This window comes from Vitis riparia, chromosome 7, assembly GCF_004353265.1.
Source record: "Vitis riparia cultivar Riparia Gloire de Montpellier isolate 1030 chromosome 7, EGFV_Vit.rip_1.0, whole genome shotgun sequence".
In the NCBI taxonomy this organism is placed as follows: Eukaryota; Viridiplantae; Streptophyta; class Magnoliopsida; order Vitales; family Vitaceae; genus Vitis; species Vitis riparia.
The window spans coordinates 7,206,011-7,231,498 of NC_048437.1; the positions used below are offsets into that span (position 1 = coordinate 7,206,011).

The following is a 25,488-nucleotide window of genomic DNA, read 5'->3' on the forward strand; positions in this document are numbered from 1 at the left end:
AAAATCTGCCAAAAAGAACGAGGACCAGTGGACCACAAAGAAAGCGACCATGGGACATTATCAAACAACACTACTTATAAACGAGTTCCTTCGTTTACTGGAGGGGGCATGGTCGTAGAAATGTCAACAGTTATGTCTAACCTCACATGTTCAGATCTATCACCTTGCCTGAATCAACGACATCGCCGGCTTTGCAAATCCTACTCTTTATTTTTCTCTTCACATCGTGTTCTTAAGATCAAGCACCAAAACCCCATCTTGGGAAATCAAGAATCATACCAATTCAACATCCCATTCGAGTTCAATGCTAGATACAAAGCCATTAAGTAAGCTTCCCGATTCCATCTCTGTATTTCCCTTCTCTGCCTTGGATCTTTCAAGCTTGATAGCATTTCTTACGGTTCTGTGGTTCGTTGACCCTGCAATTCTGAAGGGCAAAGGGAGAGTCAGACGATCTCCAACCAGAGGATCCAGTTCCACCGGAAAAACGATCTTCCCCTGAATGGTGAATTTTTTTATTTAGATATTCGGCTTTCTGCTGCTATGATTACTGAATTGGAGAGTGTGTTTTTGTCTGAAAATGACCATCTCTTTTTTCGATACATAGGAAGAAATGGATGGTGGTGATAACGTTATCTATAATTCTACCTTCATATAGGCACAAATGGGGACCATTAGTTTTCCTTCGAAGTAAGCATAAAGGCCAAGTTGCTAAATACGGTTGTAAATAGGCTTTGATTTCCTTCAAATTTGTTGACCCTGTGTTGTTATTGGATGCTCAAGGTAAGGTGGACGAAACCATAGAAACAGTGGAAACTGTGACGGATATTACTGAAGATTTGGGTGAGGATGTAGAGAAGATAGCTGAGGCATTGGAAAACAAGATTCCTGACCAGGAGGCAAAACTCAAGGAAGCTGTGGAAACAATTGACCGTCTAGCGAAAGATGTAGTGAAGGAGACTGAAGAAGCCAAACGACTCATTCAAAAGGTTCCACCAATCAGATCTCTCTCTCTCTCTTTTTCGTGGTTTCTTTTCCTCCATTGCAAAATTTCTTGCAACTACCACTTCTCTGGGCTAGTTCATGTACATATCTGGATTTATGTTCTCTTTTTGGGTTTGATTCTTCTTATCAAATCTGAGGGCGTTGATAGTACAAGTTTTGCTCTAAGCTGTTTTAGCAGAGTGATGGAGGTGGCAATGGGTGGAGCCAGAAGAATGAAAAATGGAAAATGGGACGAATTTATTGATGTGGGTCTCACATCATTGAACTTGTTTCAGACATTCAATTAGGTCAATTCTCCAGGATTTACACTGATGAGGTGCTAGTGACATCTCAAAGGATTAGCAAATCAGTGTGAGTTACCCAAGTGCCAAGTGCCTAGGTCCTGTAAATCCAAATACCTCTTCTTGTGTTCATTTTTAAATTTATGGTTTCTATTCTTTCAAATGTGTTAGAATTAGAGCCAGGAAGGAGAAAATGGGTGACATCTTAGAAGGTAAGAAGTGGAAAATGCGAACCCACCAGGTTATGTGCCTTAAAAAATGGAGATGTTATGAATTGAAGAAGGCCAAAAATGGAGTCAGCCAGTAGTGAGCAAGAAGAGCTTGCCAGATCACTGTGCAAATTAATGTGGCCCAACCCAAGTGCTGCAAATCAATCAGCAGCTGATTTTCTACTGGACCAAACAGAATCTGGTGGCAAATGACAGAAGGCTCTCTCTACTCGCCATAAATACTGCCACGGGTGCCAACTTCAATCAAATACTGACCAGCCTGGTTTACAATTTTTTTTTAATTTCATACTAACTGTATTATCATCTGTAAAGCATTCCATTTATTTTGATTTGGACAAAAAAAAGAAAGAAAAAAACTCATTGTAGTGAGAAGAGATTTTGTATGTGGGGTTCTAATTCTGATCTTTCCTGGAAGTGCAGGTGGAGGACGCTGAGAAAAAGGTCGAGAAAATTGTGGGAATCGAGGAGGAGAGAGAAAAGAGATAGAAGGTTTTGTTTGGAATTGTTGTACCCTTTTTGAGAAGAAAAATCGACAGTATTATTATTAGTGGAATGGTATTATGGTAGCCATTTTCACTGAGCAATCCTGCAAGACTCGTTCTTATAGCTTGGATTCTATTTGTTAGGGAAAAGAATTAGCCAATCGTAGACTATAAACCAATTTTAATTGGTGTTCTTTTCTGTTTTAAAAAGAAAATAATAATAATTTTTATATAAGATTTAAAAATTTTTAAATGCTCATATTGAAGAATTCAAAAAAATATAAAAATTATTAAAAAATTGAGATTCTATAAAAATTTTACTAACTCAAATTTGAAAATTTTTTAAATCTATTATTACTTATACATAACATTTTCATCCATTCAGATTAATAATGTCAAAAAAAAAAAGATATAGTATTGATATTTAAGAAGTTTGAAATATAATTTATTCGATTTTAAATTTAATGGAATAATGTGTAAAATACACTAGGAGGTAAAATATATTAAACCAAAAAAAAGGGGACTAGCATCTCATCCTAACTAGGGTTTCATTTCATCTTTTGGGAAAAAGTGGAAGTAAAGTTAAAGTAATAATTTTTAAAAAGTAATATTAATATTATAAAAATTATATAAAATATGTAATAAATTTTTACATAAGATAAAAGTTTTAGCACAAGTAACAATATTCTAATTTTCATATTAAACTTTTTTTAAAATTATAATATTTTTATTTTTATTTTAATTTTTTAGTTATAACTTTTTAATAAAATTAATGAAATAAATATAGGAAAAATGTTTTTGACTTTCTAGGAGTGAATCAAAACAAGACCCTAAAATGAAGTGTGCCTCCTCGATTATAATTTATACCAAGGATTTAACATTTCATGATTCCCCGAACTCATCACTTTCTAAAAGTCAATTGGACTAGTAAATGGAAATTTACCGTTTTCTTTTTTTCTATTTTTAGCCAAAAGCAATTTGAATAATACTATTCTTTTCTTTTCTTTTCTTTTCTTTTTTTTGTTAAATATACATACACATAGCTTCTCATATAAGTCAAAAAATGATTAGATGGGAAGTTTCTTTTTTTTTTTTTTTTTTTACTTATGCATTAATTTTTTGAAATTTATAAGATTTTTTTAATAAAATTAGCCAGATATCAATGAGGTGTTTGAGCCATGAATACATTTCCAGGAAAGTAAGACGTGGGGTTTGGGGTTGGTTGGGGTGGCTTGCATGGGAATCTATCCTATAACAGATGTTTGTTTGTCTCAACAAGCAAGGGAGGTATTTCCCATATAAAGAAACACAAAACCCCACAAACCCAAGAATTTAAAATCTCCATTTACTTTATTTCTTCCTCTATTCTACCTAATCTTTCTTTCATCACCAACCCTGTTTCTTCCTCTTCCTTTCTTTCTTGCACGCCTCAAACTGGACTCTCTTTACTTTTTCCGTTTTTTTTTTCTTTTCTTTTTTTTTTTTTAAAAAATTAAGTACTCATCAGCAACATAGCAAAGTGAAATAGTGATGGCTGGATTGTCATGGAACAGTCCCAACCTGTGGTTGAGAGGTTTAGAAGGTAGGAATGAGGGGAAGAAGGGGGAGGTGATTTATCATCAGTCCGGGATGGAGCTAATGCAGAACTGCGATCTCCCTCCACCGGTTAAGGTGTTTGCAGGGTCAGATAAAACGGTCATATCATCCATGGATAGGATATGCAGCATGATGGGGCGAGAAGATGGAACAAGTGATGAGACAAATATGGAGCTATTAAGGGCGCTGCACCTTTCACAAACACGGGCTAGAGAGGCGGAGAGGAAGGCTGCGCTTATTGCAAAGGAGAGGGATTCTATTTCCAATGCTCTGCTGGAGGAGTCTCTGCAGTTATTGGCGTATCGGCAGTGGGTAAAAATGCTTGAGTTTCAAGTTTCGAAGTTGCAATCCCTGCAAACGAAACACCAAGAGCAATGGAGTTCTGTTGGGATGGGAGGATCAACCATGGGGGAAGATGATAACGAGGGGGGGATGGGGGGCCGCGGTGTGACATGGATTATGGCTTTGGCGTTTTGTTTGGGCATTGCATTTGGCTGCAAATACTTGTTTTGAATTTTCACTTGTTTTAGTTTTTCCTACATCTCTGCTCTGTATGGGTTGCTTGGAAACATTGCAACATGTCGGCAAACAAAAGGGCAGGGCAGAACACATAATATATGTTTCAAATTTCCTGATGTAAATGAAATCAACTCTCAATTCTCAAACAGTATATTCTAGAGACCAAAGAGCAGAATATACCAAATATCGGTTGGTTTCTTTGATGTTTGCTAAAGAGATGGTTAGGTCAGGCAATTTTCCTAATTGGGTATTGTGCAGTGGCACCCAGATCCCACGTGCCCTCCCTCGGAGCACTTGCAAAAACCCCATATATATATATATATATATATAGAGAGAGAGAGAGAGAGAGAGAGAGGGAGAGAGAGCATTCCCCAAGCATATATATAGAGATATGTTAAACTACTGGGATATACATGCAGGAGTATATACCTAATCTATACATTTCGGAATATGTACAGGCGATTTAAATCTATATATGTGAATCTATTAACATAACTAGTTAATGTTGAATTCATATGATGGCCTGGTGTACAGACCTCAAATGGCTGTAGCAGTCATCACTGCTCTCAAAGAACTCCAAACATCCCCAGCAAATATGCCTGCCACACCTACACTCAACATGGTTGCATCCATCCACTTTCTCTATGATGTACCCACAAATAGGGCAGCTCTTTACGTGCTCTTTCCCCTTGCACCACTCCTTCAGCGACAAGTCAGGATCCTCCTTGAATTCCTGATACCTCTCACATGATATATATGGATGATACTCGGAGTGACACCTAGTACATGTCTCTACAAAACATGCCCCACAGACAAATGGTTCGCTAGTCATTGAAGAACTTGCCACTCGATAAACTGAAGGACAGTCAGGTGATGGACAAAACTTGTAAGCACCACCACTAGATGCAACAAATGCCCCTAAAGAAGCCCTAAAAAGCTCCTCCAATTTATCACTTGACAATAGAGATTTCAGGTCTGTAAGCCAAATAGGAGTCCTGCAACCTTCATGGGTACAGCATACAGGGAAACTGTCCTGGCTTTTGATGGCTGACTCGCATTGCTCTACCAAGCACAACCTGCAGAATTTATGTGCACAGGCTTCGAGACAATAACCATCCTCTACTTCACACAAGCAAATGGGGCAGGCAGCTTCATCATCAGGCCTTTCATCCGAACTACCACTCTTCTGTGCAATCTCATAAACTATGTCTTGTACTTTTTGCTTCAACTCTTTGTTACCATGAATGTAGATGATATGACGGCGGGTATTCAGAGTAAACTCAGCCCCAGGTACCTTCTCTTTGAGCCCATGGAGGTCTGGCCCAAATTTCTTAACCACTTCCTTCATCAAGTCACCAGGCAGATCTCCACCTCGGAGATGGATTTCAAGTTGCTTGCTGTCATGTAGGGCTAGAAGGGACTCAACTAATTTCTGTTTCGCCACAGCAATCTTTTCTGAAGGACCAAAAACCCTTACGCTAATACTATGCCTGTCAAAGAGAATGTAGGTTTCTGTCTCTCGCTGAAGTGATTTCATGAGCATAATGCCATCTCTGGAGAACAGAAGGTGTAGAACGGCTGGAGTGAGGCTGGCATGGTCTACAATTTCCCCCTTCATAAGCTGTTCCAGAGGTCTTCTCATCTCAGCCACAGTTTTAGTAGCATTTGCAGATATCTTCACACGATAGGAACCATTCTCATTCCTGTCTAGATTGCATTCTGCCCCTGGAATAAGACAATTCATACCCATCAGCATTAAATTATCGCAGAACATTTTATGATGTCTCATATTAATATACTTTCCACAATCAAATCAATGGGATTTAAAGAACCATTTAAGACTCCAGAAGCTTACAAATTACATAGGAACAGAGAAATCACTAGTTTCACAGAAATACCATCCAAAAAGTTAAAACCTCAATAAAATGAAAAAGGCTGAGCATAAAATTGGTTGACCATGCAAGATAATCAGTTCATTGAAATATTTGGGCACTAAATATGACAACCTAGCATCAAATTTTACGCCATGCTGTAGAAATTCCACCATGAAAACAATTCTGAGATTATCACAGCACTCTGGATAGATTCAAAACTAGGCCACTTAATCTCTTTTAAAAGCTTCTGCACCTTTTCTTTGTTCCAGTTCCCAAAAGGGGAAAAAGGGAACAAAACCCCTCAACACTGTTCAGAATGCTGAAAGTATGGTGATAATATCCTTTTGTTAAAAGTCTATACAACTTTTCCAATATTGAAACACATTACACACCCCATACAAAAGGAAGAATTACAAATTCATGCATCTAGCTAACCTTGTTAACTAGCCCATTCTTATAAGTTTGTAACTTAGAACTGAGAGCTTCATAAGAAGCCTGTTAACAAAGCAAACAACAAATGAATGATGATATCTAAAGTTCCCAACTGCCTAGAAGAGAAACAAAAGTAAAGGGTATGATGTACAAGCTAAACAACTAGGGGAAATGAGAGTTTAATTTAGGCCTCAAAGCAAGAAGTGACACCACAGACCAGTCTTCGTTAAACTTCCGTATCTCATACCACATTCATGACAATGAGAAAGCATACTCAATCATAAACATAAATCTGGATGGCATATAACAGCTTTATACCTTAAAATATTTTCAATTCTTGCCTCAACTTCATCTCAGTGAATGAAAAACAGGAGATGAGAACTTTCAGGTATATAGACAGAAAAGTCATTTCAAGCTTTTAAAAATCTATTTTAATATTTTTAATACCTTCTGCCTGGGCAACAGTAAACTAAATCCTGAATATAAGTATATAGAGGCCCTAAGTCAAGGAAGAAATCAAAGAATTTTTTTGCATTGAAACATGAAATAGATCAATAGATTACTAATCAACCGACTTGACACGACTGGTACAACCTGTCTTCCCATCAGCCAGTTAGGGAAACAACTGAATTTTGTCGAGACTGTGCAATGATGTTAAGTTTGTCCACCAAAGGGTTGAGGCCTTTACGGGCTTTTGGTATATATTTTAGTAGTCATATAAATCAATTGATCTAAACAAGACTTGCAAAAAAGTAAGGAATCATTGATGGATAGGAGACAAGAAATCTCCACTCCTTCACCACCTCCTTGTCCTACTTTGAAACCTTAAATGAAGTCACCTTCCTCTGCCTTTCTCAAGAGAATGATAAGAGCCTCCATTACCAACACAAATAAATATGAGAATAGGGGGTTCCCTTAACTCAAACCTCCTGTGCTTTGAAAAAACCAAGAAGAAACACCATCCACTAGAACTAAGAACTTTGTTGTTGAAATGCAAAACTGAATCCAATCAATCCATTTTTTTCCCAAAACCCAGATATCATCTCTAATAGGAAGGTGCAATTTACATGGTCATAAGGTTTTTCAATGTATAACTTATAGACAACTTCCTTTCTACGATTCCTCAATCTTGAATCTATAGTTTCATTGACTATTGGAACCACATCTAAGGTTTATCTCCCTTCTATTAACACATAATGAGACTAATACCACTTACCCAATCACTTTCTTTGGTCTATTTTCAAAAACTTAGAATTTTACACAAACTACCCAAGGCTAATAAGTCTAAACTCCTTTATATCTTCGACTTCACCTTTTTTTGGAATCGAAACAACAAATCCTAGGCACCAACTTGATGGGTTAGATGATATTGGTAGAAAGTCAAAATAGATGCACCTAGATTTGATAAGAGGATAAACCCTATAGCTTTTCTATGTTGGTTGAATGAAATGGAGGACTACTTTGAGTGGTAGAACATGTCAAAGATCCAAAGAGCATGTTTTGCAAAACAAAGCTCATCCAAGTTGCTAAACAATGCTCAAAAAAAGTACAAAGATTCTTAGAACACTAATAACAAGAGCCAACTAAAGGTATGGTCTGAAATGAAACAAAAGTAGCGCAAAAAATACATTCTTACTGAATTTAAGAGCGAGATACTAGATCAATGGCTAAACTTGAAAAGGTAGACCTCTAGCATCACTAAATTTGAAGGAACCAATATTGATGTATGATGTTATTGAGGTGTCACAAATGACAGCACTAGGTTTATTATCAAGGGTTTGATGCCAGAAATTAGAAGTGAAGTGAATCTACACTTCCCATAAGCCTTGGAAAAGGCCTATCACAAGGCCTTAGAGTTGGAAAGATTCTATTAAGACCTTAGCTTAATATTGCAATGTTGCATGTCCTATCCACCTAAGAAGTCCACCCAATCCAAAACCTTTTAAATCTTTAAGTCCTTATTAGTGTGTTTTATGTCTGGGAAGTTAAAAGTTGATTGACCATCTTTTTCTTGATTGTCTAATAACTTAAGGGCTTTGACATGGTCTATTTAGACAAGTCAAGATTAATAGGGTCCAACCCAGGAGTATATGTGACACAATGATATTTTCAAATAAGAGTATAAGAAACCCCATTAAAGGCAAGAACCTTTGGCAAATTGCTTTTCTCATATTACTTATATTACTTTGAACAATGTGCTAAAAAGAGAGATGTTGAAACCTTTGAGGATAAGTGGTGTACATAAAAAATGTCATGAGATCTACTTCACTTTTATTCCTCTTTCTGAGCCTCCTATACCAATGTTTTTAAAGACATTTCTCTCAATGTTATTTAGCCTAATTGGCATTCAGTGTGTAAATCAAAAGGGTTTGGACAACCATGAGAGGAGCTTAGTTAAGGCTTAAGGAGATGACATCTATGTATATTTCTATGTGGACTAGACCTTTTTGTGTAGGTTCCTCATATAGTGGAGGAGTTCAATTATCTTTTTATCAAGTTTTTATCAAGTTTTTGTAAATTTTTGGGGAGGACTCCTCATCCTCATGTTCTTTTAATACATAATTAACAAATCTTTTGTTTTTTATTCAAAAAAAGACAACTCCGAAAATAGTACCCAATCTAAGTCTAACTAGGAATGGCTATCAATCACATCAATGAGTAAGCAAGAAGATCTCTAGCAGTTACTTTAGGAATGGGAATACCATTAAGTGCTACCATTATCATGGTAAGGGCACATTACATCACATTACCCTCATCACAAGTTAGGTGGTACTTGAGAAGGAGAGAACTATAACCAAATGGTTGACCCTTTAGAAAGTCCAATAGATTTTTGAAAGAATTAGATCCCAATGTACATTAATGTCAATGCAAAGGTAAAGTATATAAGATAGTAAGGACAAAGCTCCAAGTCCGGACGACTTTACCATGGTGTTTTGGCTTTTTTGTAGGGAAGTTGTGAAGGTAGAGGTTTTAGGTTTTTTTAGAGACTTCCATGAGGGGGGCAGATTTGTAAAGTCTTTGAATGTTTCTTTCCTAGTTCTTGTCCCTAAGAAGGGAGGTGCAGAAGACCTGAAAGATTTTAGGCCAATTAGTCTTATGGGCAGCCTTTATAAGTTGTTGGCCAAGGTGTTGGCTAATAAACTTAAAAAGGTATTGGGCAAAGTGATTTCGGTATCCCAAAAGGCCTTTGTGGAGGGTAAACAAATTTTAGACGCAGTTTTGATTGCAAATGAGACCATGGACTCAAGATTGAAAAGCAATGAAGGTGGTGTGTTGTGCAAGTTGGATATAGGGAAGGCGTATGATCATGTGAATTGGAAGTTTTTGTTTGCAGTGCTTAGAAAAATGGGTTTTGGGGAGAAATGGATTAAATGGATAGATTGTTGCATCTCTACTGTGAAATTTTCTGTTTTAGTAAATGGATCTCTTTCGGGTTTTTTCAAAAGTTCGAGGGGATTGAGACAAAGAGATCCCTCTCCCCTTATTTGTTCGTGATAACCATGAAGGTGTTTAGTTGTCTATTGAGGAGGGCTGTTAGTGGGGGCTACTTATCTAGTTGGAGGGTGAGAGGTAGGAGTGGTGAGGGGATTCTAATCTCGCACTTGTTATTTGTTGACGATACTTTGGTGTTTTGTGAGGCGTCTCAAGACCAAATATCCTATCAAAGTTGGCTTCTCATGTGGTTTGAGGCTTGCTCAAGTTTGAGAATCAATCTAGAGAAAAGCGAGTTAATTCCAATGGGCAAGGTGCATAATATAGAAGACTTGGCCTTGGAGTTAGGGTGTAAAGTGGGTGGTCTCCCTTCCTGCTATTTGGGTCTACCTTTGAGGGGAGGGGGGGGGGCCCTTCAAATCAGGCAGTGTGGGATGGCGTTGAAGAAAGATTTCGAAAAAGGCTAGCAATATAGAAAAGACCATATATCTCAAAAGGAGGAAGACTCATTCTAATTCGTAGCACTTCGTCTAGCATGCCTATCTATTTCATGTCCCTTTTTTGCATGCCAAGACAAGTGAGGTTGAGATTGAAGAAGATTCAGAGGGATTTTCTTTGGGGTGGTGGTGCTCTTGTGTAGAAACCACATCTTGTTAGGTGAAACACGGTTTGCTTGGAGAAAATGAAAGGTGGTTTGGGTGTGAGAAATCTATCTCTGATGAACATAGCTCTCTTAAGCAAGTGGAATTGGTTGTTTGCCAATGAAAGAGAGGCCTTTTGGAAGCAAGTCATCAGTCACAAGTATGGTGAAGAGGATGGGGGGTGGCACTCCCGTGCTGTGAGTGAGAGGTATGGTGTGGGATTATGGAAAGCAATTAAGAAGGAGTGGAATTATTTGAGTGGTAGGTTGGCCTACCAAGTGGGTAATGGGCAGAGAGTGGGATTCTGGATGGACAAATGGTGTGGAGATAAGTCACTTTGTGAGTCCTTCCCTTCCTCATTCTCCATTTCTTCATCTAAGGAAGTTTGGGTGACGGATGGTTGGAACCCCAATAGTGATGGGGGTGGATGGACCCCTCTTTTCTCAAGGGCCTTTAATGATTGGGAGGTTGAGTTGGTAGAGTGTTTTCTACAAAAGATCCAAGCTTTTAGGGTGCGCAGGGAGGTGGAAGATAGAGTGATTTGGATAGATTCGAAGTGTGGGACCTTTTCGGTCAAGTCTTTTTATTCCATCTTGGAGCCCAGAGATTCTCCTTTGTTCCCTAGTGGTAGTATTTGGAGAGCGAGTGTGTCTCCTAAGGTGACTTTCTTTGCTTAGGAGGCTTCTTGGGAGAAAGTCTTAACTTTGGACCAACTTCAAAGAAAGGGGCACTTCTTGGAAAATAGGTGTTTTCTATGCCTCTCTGAAGTAGAGACGGTGGATCACCTTCTTCTTCATTGTGTAAAGACTCGGGTTCTTTGGAATCTTCTCTTCTCCCTCTTTGGTGTGTTTGTTAGCATTTGGTAATGAGGAGTTTTCGCTCCAAAGATTGAAAAATTCTTTTGTATGTAACCTTTGGTCTTGGGTTAGGGTGTCTATAGATTTGAGTCTTTTGCTTGTAAGCTTCATTGATTGGTTAGGCTCAAAGTGAGGGCAGGTTATGTTTTTTGTTTCTATCCATCCCCTCTAGTTTGAGCCTTTTGGCTTCTTTTATATACTTCTTGTATGCTCTGAGGGCACTATTTTTGGTGTCTCCTCTTTTCTTTATATACATCTTTTCTTTACCTATCAAAAAAAAAAAAAGTATATAAGATAGTTATTGATTTTTATTTATTTATTTATTATTATTATTTTTTTTTGGGTGGATGGGGAGGGAAAGGGGGCGTGGTTGTTCAATTAATGCCATTTTTGGGGTAGTTGTGTCTAGGATAATTTACAAATTGAGCCACTACAACCATATAGGATAGCATGGGGAGAAAAGACATTCTTACTTGTACCTAGAAGATCTTTAGTTTCTATGAAGGTAGGTTCTTGTTCTGAAAATATATGGTGTAATGTCCTATCCATGGACATGGACCATGTGCTACTAGGATGCCCTTGGCTGTAATGATCTTGATGTCATCCATCATAGGAATAAATGCTGACAAAACTGTCAAAAAAAGGTACACAAGTCTAAATCAAGATCATCTTCTTAGGTTAGCAAAGCCTCATTAAGACATCACAGACCACAACATGGCATCTAAGGCCCCTCACTAGAACTCCTATATCTTTTGAACCACAAGTTGGTACATGAGAGTAGAGAGTTAGGTGGGACACTTGCTTCAATAGCTAAGGAAGCACTTTTTGATCCAGAAACTTATTTACCTTCAAAAGTTAGCAATTCACTCTTTGAATTTCAAGACATCGCTCCTGAAGAGCTTCCTAGTGATTTTCCACCAATGAGAGACATTCATCTTGCCATCAACCTTTTCCTAGGTTGCCAACTTCCGAACTTCCCCTGCTATAAGCTAAAACCTGCTTCAATGGCGAAGGAAGCACTTTTTGATCCATAAAGCTATTTGCCTTCAAAAGTTAGCAATTCACTCTTTGAATCTCAAGACATCACTCCTGAAGAGCTTCTTAGTGATTTCCCATCAATGAGAGACATTCATCTTGCCATATACCTTTTCCTAGGTTGCCAACTTCTGCACTTCCCCTACTATAAGCTAAAACCTGCTTCAATGGCTAAGGAAGCACTTTTTGATCCAGAAACTTATTTGCCTTCAAAAGTTAGCAACTCGTGCCCTTTCCTAAGGGCCACGTCCTGAACTCTATTACCTTCTATTCGAACTCTGACACTTCTCACTCTTTGAATTTCAAGACATCATACCTGAAGAGCTTCCTAGTGATTTCCCACCAATGAGAGACATTCATCTTGCCATCAACCTTATCCTAGGTTGCCAACTTCTGAACTTCCCCTACTATAAGCTAAAACCTACTTCAAGGGATAAGATCAACAAACAAATAAAGGGACTCTTAGAAAAAGGGTTCATTAAGCATAGCCTTGGCCTATGTGTTGTACCTATCTTATTAACCCCTAAGAAAGATCAGATCTTTTTTTTTTATAGGCAAAGAAAGATCAAATCTTAGAGAATGTGTCAATTTTATTTTTTTTATCAATAAGCAATATATGTATAGCAAAGAAGTGCTAAAGAAGCAACTCACAGAGTTACAGTATAGAACAACTCACCCCCTTACAAAAGGACCCAAAACACAAGGAAATCACAAAAAACCCTCTCCCTTAACGCATACACACCCATTCTATAAAATCTATTAAGGTCGAAGGACCATCTTTTATCCACAATTTGGTTTCCAACCAAAGTAAATACACAAAAGAAATTTTCAGCTTTTGAATGGACAGTACACCGTCCTTAAAAGCAATTGAATTCCTAGCCTTCCAAATAATCCAAAACAAGCATAACGGTCCCAATTGCCACACCACCTTCCTCTTCTTGCCCACAAAAGAGTCTCTCCAACCTAAAAGGGTTTCCTTTACCGAATATGAAAAAACCCAAGAAACTCCAAAAAAAGAGAAGAGCAACATCAACACCTCCCTTGTTCTTTCACAATGAAGGAGGAGGTGGTCAATCGACTCCCCACACTTTTGGCACAGAAAGCACCTATTAGCCAAAGCCCAACCCTTCTTTTGCAAGCGGTCCAAGGTTAAGACTCTTCCCCGCAAAGCCTCCCACGCAAAGAAGCTTATCTTTGGCTGTGCACAAGAAATCCAAATAATCTTCGAAGGGAATGAAGCAAGAGACACCGGCTGTAGCGCCCTATACAAGGATTTTACCGAAAAAACCCCATCCTTTGATTCCACCCATCTCATCCTATCCTCCTCATCCACCCTAACCATCTTCCCATCCAACCAAAAAAGTAATCTTCCCACTTCTTCCATCTCCCAATCATTAAACAGCCTATTGAAACTAGGAGTCCAACTTCCCCTCCTTTCCCCCTCGGCTGTCCAAACTTAACTAACCCAAGCCTCTTTAGACGTTGCTATAGCAAATAATGAAGGGAAAGCCTCGCATAAAGGGATGGTTCCACACCACTTATCTTTCCAGAAACTCACGTTCTTACCATTCCCCACCTCAAATCCAAAAAAAGGGGTTACAAGTTGTCCCACCTTATTTATAGCTTTCCACAACCCAACTCCATAGGCCTCCCTAGACTCACAAGATCTTCATCCTCCTCTTTCCTCCCCGTATTTCCTTCTAATCACTTGATTCTAAAGGGCCTTTTTTTCGTTTGCAAAGCGCCATGCCCACTTGCCAAGGAGAGCCTTATTGAAAGAACCAAGGTTCTTAACCCCCAAACCTCCTTTACTTTTGTCTTCACACACAATCGACCACCTTACTAAGTGCGGTTTTTGCTCAAGAGCCCCACCACCCCACAAAAAATCCCTTTGTATCTTTTCCAGTCTCATCCTAACCGCCCTAGGTAGTTGGAAAATGGACATAAAATAGATCGGTAGATTGGACAATGTACTCCGAATTAAGGTAATCCTCCTCCCTTTTGAGATGTACTGCCGCTTCCACATAGCCAATCTGTTTCGAAATCTTTCCTCTTTTCCATCCCATGCACCGACAGATTTAAAAGGAGCACCCAAAGGCATTCCTAGATAGGTTGAGGGCAAATTTCCCACTTAATATCCGAACTCATCAGCCAACTCTTCCACATTCTCAACTCTACCAATTGGAATCAGTTCACTTTTTTCCAGATTCGCTTTTAACCCTGACAAAGCCTCAAACCACATTAACAGCCAGCACAAATATGTCAACTGATCCTCTTTAGCCTCACAGAAAATCAACGTGTCATCAGCAAACAATAAATGTGAGATTAGAGAATATGTGTCAATAGAAAAGGGATTAATCTTATCAAATATAGGCTTTCCATACCTAGGCTAGACGACATGCTTGGTTTGCTGATTGGAAATGTCCCTTGGGTACGAGACTCACCTTTGGCTTTTGCATTGATTGTCCAACATTTTGAGCACCTTCATGAGAGTCACATCCCATGTTTTACGCCCTTTTATGGGGTGATTTCAATTAGTCTATTTTAATGACACCCTAATCCATAGCAAAACCAAGGAAGAGCATGCAAATCAGCTTAGGCAGGTCTTTTTTCCTTGAGAGCTAGCTAAGTAATATGTGAACCTTAAAACAGGTTTTGAAGTTGGAAACAAAGTTGGTGATGATCTTAGAAGAGTCATAAATACTAAAAACCACAAGGGTTGAGGTGACCAGTTTTAATAGGATGAAGCATGACTCTTCCACGAGGGAGTCCAAGAAGAGGTTATGTAGACTTCATCATTAGGAGAGGCTTCATATTTAAGGGTTTAGGCTTTGCATTCCCCAAACTTCACTTAAGAACTTTCAAGTTTGGGAGTTGCATGTTGGAGGGTTAGCAAGTCTCCCAATCAAGGTCATGTAGACTTCATCATTATGGGAGGCTTCATATTTAAGGGTACTAGGCTTTGCATTCCCTGAACTTCAATAAAGAACTTTCAAGTGTGAGAGTTGCATGTTGGGGGGTTAGCAAGTCATTTTAGAAGGAACAAAACCATTTTCCTGGTTGAAGATAAGGTTCTGATAGCATCCTTAAAAGCTGGCATGATCATATTTGTCCCTAGTGTCACACTTACCAATTAACCAAAGCTAGAAAGCAAAACACTGGTGTGTACACACCTTTACCAGTAACACAGCCTTCATGACAAGATGTTAGCATGAGTTTTTGTTCTTAGGTTGCGTAAAACAACCCAAGGATATGACTCGATCTTAGTGGTGGTAGATTAATTCTCTGAGATGGTTCACTTCACAGCTTGCAAAGGAAACAACTGATGCCTCATGTGGTCCAATTGTTCTTTATGTAGGTTCTCTAACTTCATAGCTCACTTCTGTAGTGTCTGACAGAGAAGTTAAATTTGTCTGCTACTATTGGAAAACACCTTGAAAACTTCTTTGAACTACCCTAAAGTTTTATTCGACCTTTGACACACATACTGATGACCTAACTGAAGCAGTTGTCTGTAGTTTAGAAGACCTAGTTAGGTAGTGGACAAAAAACCAGGCAATTGGGATCTACCAACCCATAGTGGAGTCTTCTTATAACTCAACTAACAGATCCACTGGTAAATCTCCTTTTGAAATTGTTCACGGGCTTACCCCTCACTTATATATCTTATTCACTTACCCCTTGATTCTTGCCCATTTGAACTTGCTAAATTACTTTTCATTAAACTCATTGGATGCTGCCTACTTTTCTTCACATTTTTCCTCCCTCAATTCTTCAGCTCAATTCTAACTCTTTTTTTTCTATCTTGCATCTGATTGTCAATGACCTATTTGAAGAAAGTAAGAACAACCTTGACTCCAGATTGTTCCTTGTTATAAATATAATTATTTTCTTAAAGCAAAAGATCTACCAAATTAAGTCAGAATATTCCATGCAAAACAACACAAATGGGCAAGTCGTATCAGTACCAAAAAAAACAACAACTGGGGAAGTCATATCTGGAGTTAAAAAAAGCAACTAAAAACTAGTATCACTATAAGATGAATCTAGAAGAAAAGTTAACACAATATGTTTAAGAAGAGCAGATCTGGAAACTGAATGACAAGTTTAAACCAGTTAATTCTAAAACCAACGACCATTCACATAGTATTAAGTATGCACCAAACTTTAAGTGAAGGTTAATATTTCCAAAGACAAGTTCAGTCGATTGCATTACTATTTCAAAGCTTCTGCTCAAGCTTGTACACTTCTCAACTTGCCTTTTTACTCTTAGCCTCCTCATTGTATGGCATTAAGCCGTCAACTAGATAGTCCATGAACCTTACCTTTGCAAAGCTTCTTTTTCATAGTAAGAAGTCACTATTACAAATTGTCAGATGTAGTGATAAAAGATACACTATTTAAATTGGAAGCCCAGGAAAAATGATAAGAATCAACCATGATTAACAAAGATAGCATTAAAAAGATAGAGTTTTGAAATCTAGTTAATCAGCTTTGATCAACTAGCCCACCCTCATCCCTATTTTTAAGCAAAAATATTCTAAAACTAACCTTACTAGCCTCAAAGAGAGAAAAAAAAAATGAAGGGAAATAATGAAAATTAATCTTCCAATCACAGTCTGTTACAGTAAAAGTGGTCCAATAATATCTACAAAACTCATTTAGTTATAAAGGTGGTCATATAACTAGAATACACATTGACATGAATTCAGACAAAGGGAAGGATCATATCAAACTGTATGTTATACTTTAATATGTTTACATCCTTTGTTATGACTACAACATGAAATAACAAAAGACAGCCCTATATTTATCACAATAATTTTTTAAAACTGAAGCACATGATATAAATTTGAGAAAAACAGAAAATTGAAAAAGAGGATATATCCCACAACTTGCAGCCACAAAAAAGACTAATAAATAAATCAACAATATTAGACACTGAAAAGAGATCATGTCTAGATAAATGGAAACAACATTATTATGGTACAGGAATTACCCTTTTGATGCTTTAAGCTTGCAAGTAAAGAAACCAGCTGCTTCTTAATGACAGAATATACAGGTGCAGGACAGGATACATAGCTATGAAACAACTGCTGGCACTTGATCTTCTGCCATGAAAGACAACCAGACAATACTTTGCCTTCTATTTCCTCCAAAGCTTTTGCTGCCTCCAAATGTAGTCTTCCATCAAATGTGATCAATGCTTTCATGAAAGAGTCCTTTGGTTCAGGAGGAAAGACCTGGGCTTGGCAACAATTGCCATGGGGTTTTGTCTTAGACATGAAAGGAGAGATTTCTCTAAGAAGAGCTTCTTCACAAGCACCACATGAAGGATTCTTTACTGCATCTCCTCTCACCAGAAAAAAATCCAAGATTCTCCTATTAGTAGCAGTCCTCAACTCATCTAAAATTTCAGCTTCAGAAAGTTCTTTATCAAGCCCACTTATCACAACAGAATCCATGTACTTTGCACTGCCCTCACACCGAAGATACCTTCCTCCTATCAGCAGGTTAGAGAAATCATTGACCATGAAATCAACATCATGTCTATCACATTTCACGATTCCAAACCCTTTACTTTGTCTACGAGGCCAATAAACTTTTGCTTTAACAGCAGGAAACGGAAACATTTTGTGATTGCCTCCAAAGGTTGTGCGAGAAGGAATTACCTTCAGCAAGGAGCCTCTGAATTCAACTTTATTTAAGTCAGTAGCCTTTTTAGCAGAATCTGGAGTAAGAAATGTTATCCTGCCCCATCTTTCCTCACTATCTTGTCCAGTGCCTGTGAACTTGTGGAAAGAACAAATACTGCCAGAGGCATGCTCTTCAAGATACATCAAAAGCTCCTTATCATCAGTTGTGTTTGCATCTGAACAAAATACATCAACAGATAAACATCTCTTTTCAAGCTCCAGATGTTTGATTTCAGCACCAGCTCCAAAGAGTGCCAGAGGAGGCGCTACACCATGTCTTTCATGATATAGGCATTTCTCTATGCATTCATTCTGCAACCATTTTCGTTCATATTCTAACACATCATTTACAAGACTACCAACCTTTTCCATATCCTTTGAAGAGGCAAATAACAGAATCTCATTCTGATCAACCTTGACTTCAATACTAATACGGACATCCATACAGGACGTCCGAATTTGTGATATAAGATGAATCAAGTTATTGTTGGCCTTTCCACAAAATTTTTTCAGGAGAGTGCTGCCAAAACCAGTCATCTTCCTCGTTTGCAGCTTCCGGCTCTCCATCTTAGAAACATCAAACAAAGGAGGGAAGATGGTAGGCAAAGAGTCAATATCAAAGGCAGTTACACAAACCAAATACTGATTAGATATTGACAGAATTTCACCAAAAACTACCCAGCTAGGCTTCTCACCAAATATTAGTAATGAACATGCTGGATGTAACTGAACATATTGTCCAGTTAATGCCACTTCATAACCAAGTTGATCATACCCAGAATACATGGCTACATTTTCTGAAAGGGAGGACAGTATAACCTTTTTTAAATACCTATCTTGCATGGTAGGGTTGTGAGGATTCCAACGCCAGTAAGTAGGAATAATGATTCTAAGTTCATTTTTAAGGCACCTGTCCAATTCATGCACAGTGTCTTGGCATCTTCGCATGGATTTGGCATTGATGCTGTTCTCCCAACACCATTTATTTCTTTTCTCTGCAGGTAGACACTCCCATTCCTTGTAAACAGAAAGCAGAGTGAAGAGGTCACCATCACGATGGCAAAATTGCACCTTGAGGCGATCAGATTTTAGCTTGTCTTCATCATTACCAACTCTACAAAAGATGCTACTGGCATTGGCCATAACAGCAGCAAGAACAAGACCCTCTCTACCCAAGCGATGATGAAAACAATTGAGAATTAGTTTGCCGAGCCGAGGCTCAATACCCAACTTAACTAAGCATCGGCCTTCCTCAGTCAAATCATAAAAATCATTTGTTAATGTAACAGCACCTAACTGAAGAAGATTCCTGATGGCCATGTCAATAGCTTGACCACTAGGTGCATCAACAAAATCAAAATGTTCTAAATTCTTGATTCCTAAAGCAAGAATCCTTAGAACCGCAACCCCAAGATGGACTCTACGAATCTCAGGTTCCTGATGAGGAGGCATCAACTCAAAATCATCCTTTGAATAGAGTCTGTAACACCTTCCCGGTTCTGTTCTCCCAGCCCTGCCAGCCCGTTGATTTGCAGAACTCTGGCTGATGCTGCAAACTCTAAGGACATTCATGCCAGTGCCAGGCTCAAACCTACTCTCTTTAACCATGCCAGAATCAATAACATACTTGACCCCTGGAATTGTCAATGATGTCTCAGCCAGATTTGTGGAAAATATAACTTTTCTTTTCCCAGGGTAGCTCTGGAAAACACGGAACTGCTCCTCATAGGAAAGTTTTCCATGTAAAGCTAATGCAACTGCAGAAGGAGCCTGAAACTTCTCACATGCCCATTCCACCTCCATCTGAGAGGTCAAAAAGGCAAGAATTGTCCCCTCTTTCTCTGTTTTATGGATCTCGTTTGCCATCCTCATAACATCTAAAACATAGGAAGCAATAGTGGCAGAACCAGAAGTTCCTTCAGAAGCACAAGGGGCATATCTGACATCAACTGGGAAGTTTCTCCCCACCACATGGAAGGTTCCACAACCGAAAAAGTACTTTGAAAGCTGGTCTGCATCCGCTGTCGCGGACATTATGATAACCCTCATATCAAGTTTCTGAGAAAGTAAAGCTTTAATCAAAGCCAAAAGAAGATCAGTATTCAAACTTCTCTCATGAGCCTCATCAACAATGATACATGAGATCCCAGACAGGTTCTTATCATTCATGTAGTGTTGCAATAAACAGTGATCTGTCATATATATTACCTTGGAAAGAAACTGCCGAGCAGAAGAATATGTTGGATAACAGATTATTGAATTATCTTCATAACACCCACTACTTTCCTCCCTAACCCTTTGTGCTAGTGAGACGGCCGCAATCTTGCGGGGCTGGGTACATATAATGGAATCATTAGCAGCTATACCTGAGTCAACTAGAAATTGAACCAACTGTGTACTCTTTCCTGAACCAGTCTCTCCAATCAATACCATTATCTGTCAAATGGTAGTCAGAAGAAATAAAAAGAGCAAAGTTAAACAGAAAAGCAACTCAGACATCTACTAACAATGAAAAGTTCAAATTGACCTTAATAAATGAAAAGTCCAAATTGAACTTAATGCTAATAATGAAACATTCAAAATTGAACTTAAATAAAGAAAATAATAAATAAATAAATAAATAGAATTTTCCAGATATAACAGAAATTGCAACATGATTATAAATGAAAGAAGCATCATACAAAAGCTATCCTTCCTAGAGCATGCTTCACTATCTTTTCAGATAAGAAGTGACACTAGAGGACATAAGAATGCAAGTAGTCAGAGGTAGGAGAGGCATAGATGGATGAAAAATATCAGCCATGCAAGGATCCTCAAACTCTTACAAATTAGGAAGCAAAAGAACTGTGACTCATTCATCTAGCATACATCACAGCTTAAATAAGAAACAACAATTCATTGCATTGAATTATTAAATACAAAGAAAGATGAGAACCCTTCCAAAATGAATAAAAGCTGATAATAAAACCAAAAAAACATGAATGCACCAATCATCAAAAAAAAGAAACGAGTTTTACTGCAGAAGAAATGACCAAAGCAATGTGCAAGCCCAGTAATCACTATACACACTTATGGTAGTGCAAATTCCCCCACAAAAGAAAGTATTTGCTTTGCTCCTCATTTGGCTAAAAGATTTGCAATTTCATTAGCTAAATGCAGTACCCAAGAAAATGAGCATCTCAACTCTCAGGTTATATCTAAAATTTGGCAGAGTTACCCATCAACCTTCCACAAACCTTTTTCCCTTTTAGATGAGCCCATGAAATGATCACAACTGAATCACCAACATATTGGTTAGATAAACACTTGGCCATTGCCTAGTGCAAACCCTCCATAAGAGCTAGTAGTTCTCCCTGAATGGAAAAACTCTCTATGACAGGTTTAGAATAAGTTCTCAATATTATATCAAAATGATTTCCAAGAACACCTTCTATCCCAAGTTGGGTTACCTAAAGGACATTCATCAAAAAAATTTTACTGAACCCACTAGAGACAGAATGCAAACAGAAAGTGTCTACCTAACTAAACTTCTTGAACATCAAACATGGTTTTGATCTAGCAATATTAGATTCAAAGGAGTTCCCACAAAGGTATTGCTAAAAAACATCCACACACAAGACAGCAGAGGAGAAAAACCAAAACTGTATAGGGTCTCTAATAACCTCCCTTTTAAACTAAAAGCTCTAGGCATTTGTCTCTTTCCACATGAATCAAATAAAAAATAGACTAGGTAAATGCCAAATAATCCTGCCTCTAAGATGCCTCTGAAACCCCTAAAGGAAATTATCGACATTTCTTCCACACTTCTGGGAAGGAACCAAATCAATCCTAACAAGATTGAACAGCCTATACCAAAGTCCCCAAGCTACTGAACAATGCATAACAAGATGACCCAATTGCCACCCTGATCTCCAAACATAAAATTTGAGCTGAAGTCTTAGTAAGACCTTCTCCCTAGTAGAATTTCATTAACATTGATCCTCTTGTTAGCTACTTACCAAAAGCTTTGATCTTAAGAACTTTAGAATCCCAAGTGAATTTAACAAGACCAAAGGTGATAAGATTGTCAGAAACTGAAAAGACTGACAAAAAAGCTAATTATGAAAACCTAAAGAGGTTAGCGCACGTATGGGAAGAGGAGACCATTAATTCATATGGATTAAAGAGAACAATGAGCTCCTAAATTTCCTAATTAAAAATATCACAAGGAGAAAGATGAAAAGACTAGGATGAAATGGTTGTGGAGGTTTCCTAGGGAGAGTACAACTCTGTCGCATCAGGTCATTCTTAGCATCTACATGACACACTCAAATGGTTGGGATGCCAACACTTTAGTAAGATGGTCACATCGTTGTCCTTGGAAGGACATTGCACAAGTCTTTCAGGATTTTTCCAAGTATACTCGGTTTGTCGTAGGAGATGGGGAAAGAATTCGCTTTTGGGAAGATTTGTGGTGGGGGGACTATATCTTCAAAGACCAATATCCAAGACTATTTAGAGTAGTAATGGATAAAAATATTCTTATATCTTCAATTCTCGGTTCAGCTCGCCCTTTCTCATGGAACTTTAATTTCCGTCGTAATCTAATTGATTCTGAGATAGAAGATCTAGAACGCCTCATGCGCTCTCTTGATTGTATGAATTTATCCACTTTCGTTTCAGATTCGAGATCTTGGTCCTTATTGTCTTCAAGATTGTTTACACTTTACAGTCAAGTCTTTCTTTACAACCTTGTCCCAAATGCCTGATTCATCTCCATTTTTCCCCACTAAGTTTGTATGGAAATCTCAAGTCCCTTTCAAAGTTAAGGCCTTTGTCTGGCTTGTGGCACACAAGAAGGTAAATACCAATGACTTGCTACAATTGAGGAGACCCCACAAATCTCTTAGCCCTGACATTTGTAAGTTGTGTATGGAGCACGGAGAATCAACAGATCATCTCTTCCTTCATTGTTCTACGACGTTGGGGTTGTGGCACAGACTATTTCAGCTAGCCAAGATGGATTGGGTTCCTCCGAAAAGCATTTCAGACATGATGTTCATCAATTATAAAGGTTTTGGCAAGTCCAAGAGAGGGTTAGTTTTGTGGCAAAACGCGTGCATAGCTTTAATTTGGGTTGTGTGGCGAGAAAGAAATGCTAGGATATTTGAGGACAAAGCTAGGAATTCAGAGAATCTTTGGGACTCCATTCATTTCCTTGCTTCTTTTTGGGTTTTTTGTTCCACGGATTTTAAGGGCATCCCCTTTAACGTATTACAACTAGATTGGCTAGCAGTGTGTAGTTCCAATGGGATGGTGTAGTGTCTTGTTATTTTTTTTGTGTTGTTTAGTTTTACCTTTGGCGGGAGGATTCCTCATCCTCCTATTGTACTTTTTTTCTATCAATATATTCATGCGTGGTTTCCTATCAAAAAAAAAAAAGACTAGGATGAAATAAGAGAGCATCTCGTCCTTGCTGCCCTAAAGAGATCTAGAAATTGCTGACGAAGGTGGTGTTTGTTTTTTTACTTAATTCTAAATAGAACCTTAATGTTTAATAATGTTAAATATTAGGTTGTTTGTTTTTATAGTATTTTATTTCTATTAAGTATTAAAAAGTAAAGAAAAAACAATATGTTATTTTTTCTATTTAGAAAAAGTTACATATTTTAGCTTTTTCTATTTAGTAAAAAGTTTATAATAAGTTATGAAAAAGTAAAAAAACAAACAACCTAAATTCTGAAAATAAATTGTTTTAATCAAAAAGCCAAAAAAACAAGCACCACCTAAGAAGCTGAATCACCTACCAAGTATCCTCTTGGAAAATGAGTTTTTTTTTTATATATATATAAGTAAATAAAGGGTTTGCATTAGAAGTGCCAAAAGACAGCGAAAAAAGTACACACGAAATATACGAACAACACCCAAAAAAACCTAGGCAGTGAGGAGACAAAAAAAGTCATCCCCTTACTTGACAAACAACCAATCTATGAAATCAATCAAGGACAAACTGTGATCCTCTATATACACCCTAACCCAATTCACAAAACTACACAAAAAAAAGATTTAACTGCTTGGTCGGACCACTCAACATCATTGAAAGCTTTTCCATTCCTTTCCTTCCATAAAGCCCACATTAAACACAAAGGGGCAATCATCCATGCCTTCTCCCTTTTTTTACCCACGAAAGAGTCGTGTCATCCTAGAAGATTCCTTCAAACTGAGGATTGCAAAGCCCACTACACACCAAAAAAGGAAAAAATCAAAATCCACAACATTCTAGCCTTGCCACAAAACAGGAGTAGGTGGTCGGTAGTTTCCTCCTCTTTTTTGCACAAGTAGCACCTATTTAGGATATTCCAACCCCTCCTTTTCAGCTAGTTTAAAGTCAAAATTCTGCTCCAAGACGCCTCCCAAGCAAAAAAACTCATTATCACAGGAGCTCAGGACTTCCAAATGATACTTCATTGGAAAGGTTCTCTAAAAGCCCTCGTGTAGAAGCAATAAAGGGACTTAACTAAGAATTTTCCGTTCTTACTATCTCTCCGGTTCATAACGTCCTCCACTTCTTTTCTCACGATCAAGGGTTGTAATTTGCTCAACAAAGCCTCCACTTCCCTCAACTCCCAATCGTAAAGATGTCTTGAAAAACGAGGACTCCAACTACCCAAATACCCACTCTCTTCCCAAGTTTGACACCTAACCATCTTTATTAACTGCCAAACGAAATAAGTTAGGGAAAGCTTCTTTCAAGGTTAACTCATCACACCACAAATCTTTCCAAAACTTAACCCTTCTCTCATTCCCTACCATGAAGGGTACATCTTAATTCCTCCCGTTCATTTCTGATGGCTTTCCACACCCCTACACCATAACCTTCTCTTACTCCTCTCGAACACCAGCCCCCATCCTCTACTCCATACTTCCCAATGATAACTTGTTTCCAAAGGGGCTCTCCTTCTATTGCAAATCTCCAAATCCACTTTCCGAGCAAGGTTTTGTTTAGGGCCACAAAACTACAGATTCCTAGGCCACCCTCCTTCTTATCCACACAAACTAAATTCCAATTCACCAAATGGGGTTTTTTTCAAGGGCACCACCTCCCCATAAAAAATCCTTGTCTAACACACACCTTTCTAGGAATAACGAGAAGGGACATAAAATAGATCTGAAGACTTGACAAGGTGTTTTTGATTAAGGTAAGCCTCCCACCCTTAGAGAGATATTGTCTCTTCCACATTGTTAATCTTTTTCTGAATCTCTTTTCCACTGCATCCCACACTTTAGGAGATTTAAAAGTGGCATCCAAGGGAAGACCTAAGTAAGGTGTGGGAAACTTCCCTACTCTACACCCCATCATTGAAACAACATCCTCCAAAGTCTCTACCCCCGCCCCCTTACAGGAATAATCTTACTTTTATCCATATTC

General features: G+C 38.2%; 3 protein-coding genes across 3 annotated transcripts in view; 2 read left to right on the forward strand and 1 right to left on the reverse strand.

Annotated features, from left to right (window-relative positions):
* The first annotated feature begins 96 nt into the window (after positions 1-96).
* Positions 97-2,122, forward strand: LOC117917537. Its single transcript, XM_034833849.1, has 5 exons — positions 97-326; positions 434-505; positions 608-690; positions 784-989; positions 1,937-2,122. The coding sequence occupies exons 1-5, from the start codon at positions 109-111 to the stop codon at positions 2,000-2,002; spliced, it is 645 nt and encodes a 214-aa protein (XP_034689740.1). The 5' UTR covers positions 97-108; the 3' UTR covers positions 2,003-2,122.
* Positions 2,123-3,528: 1,406 nt separating this feature from the next.
* Positions 3,529-4,107, forward strand: LOC117917398. The gene has a single exon (XM_034833666.1). The coding sequence runs from the start codon at positions 3,529-3,531 to the stop codon at positions 4,105-4,107; it is 579 nt and encodes a 192-aa protein (XP_034689557.1).
* Positions 4,108-4,459: 352 nt separating this feature from the next.
* LOC117918592 (ATP-dependent RNA helicase DEAH11, chloroplastic-like) overlaps positions 4,460-25,488 on the reverse strand; it is a 40,198-nt gene continuing 19,169 nt past the window's right edge. Inside the window, exons 2-3 of the mRNA XM_034835346.1 lie at positions 17,384-20,516; positions 4,460-5,838 (exon numbers count right to left, since the gene is read on the reverse strand). Of these exons, the coding sequence (XP_034691237.1) occupies positions 4,625-5,838; positions 17,384-20,516 (4,347 nt within the window). The 3' untranslated portion in view covers positions 4,460-4,624. The remainder of the gene's footprint in view (positions 5,839-17,383; positions 20,517-25,488) is intronic.

Bases quoted from the DNA above. Each gene is read 5' to 3' on its own strand.
- LOC117917537 (XM_034833849.1), top strand. From the start codon at position 109: ATGGTCGTAGAAATGTCAACAGTTATGTCTAACCTCACATGTTCAGAT. The intron at 506-607 runs GTGAATTTTTTT...TTCGATACATAG, and splicing joins AAACGATCTTCCCCTGAATG to GAAGAAATGGATGGTGGTGA. The intron at 990-1,936 runs GTTCCACCAATC...CTGGAAGTGCAG, and splicing joins CCAAACGACTCATTCAAAAG to GTGGAGGACGCTGAGAAAAA.
- LOC117917398 (XM_034833666.1), top strand. From the start codon at position 3,529: ATGGCTGGATTGTCATGGAACAGTCCCAACCTGTGGTTGAGAGGTTTA.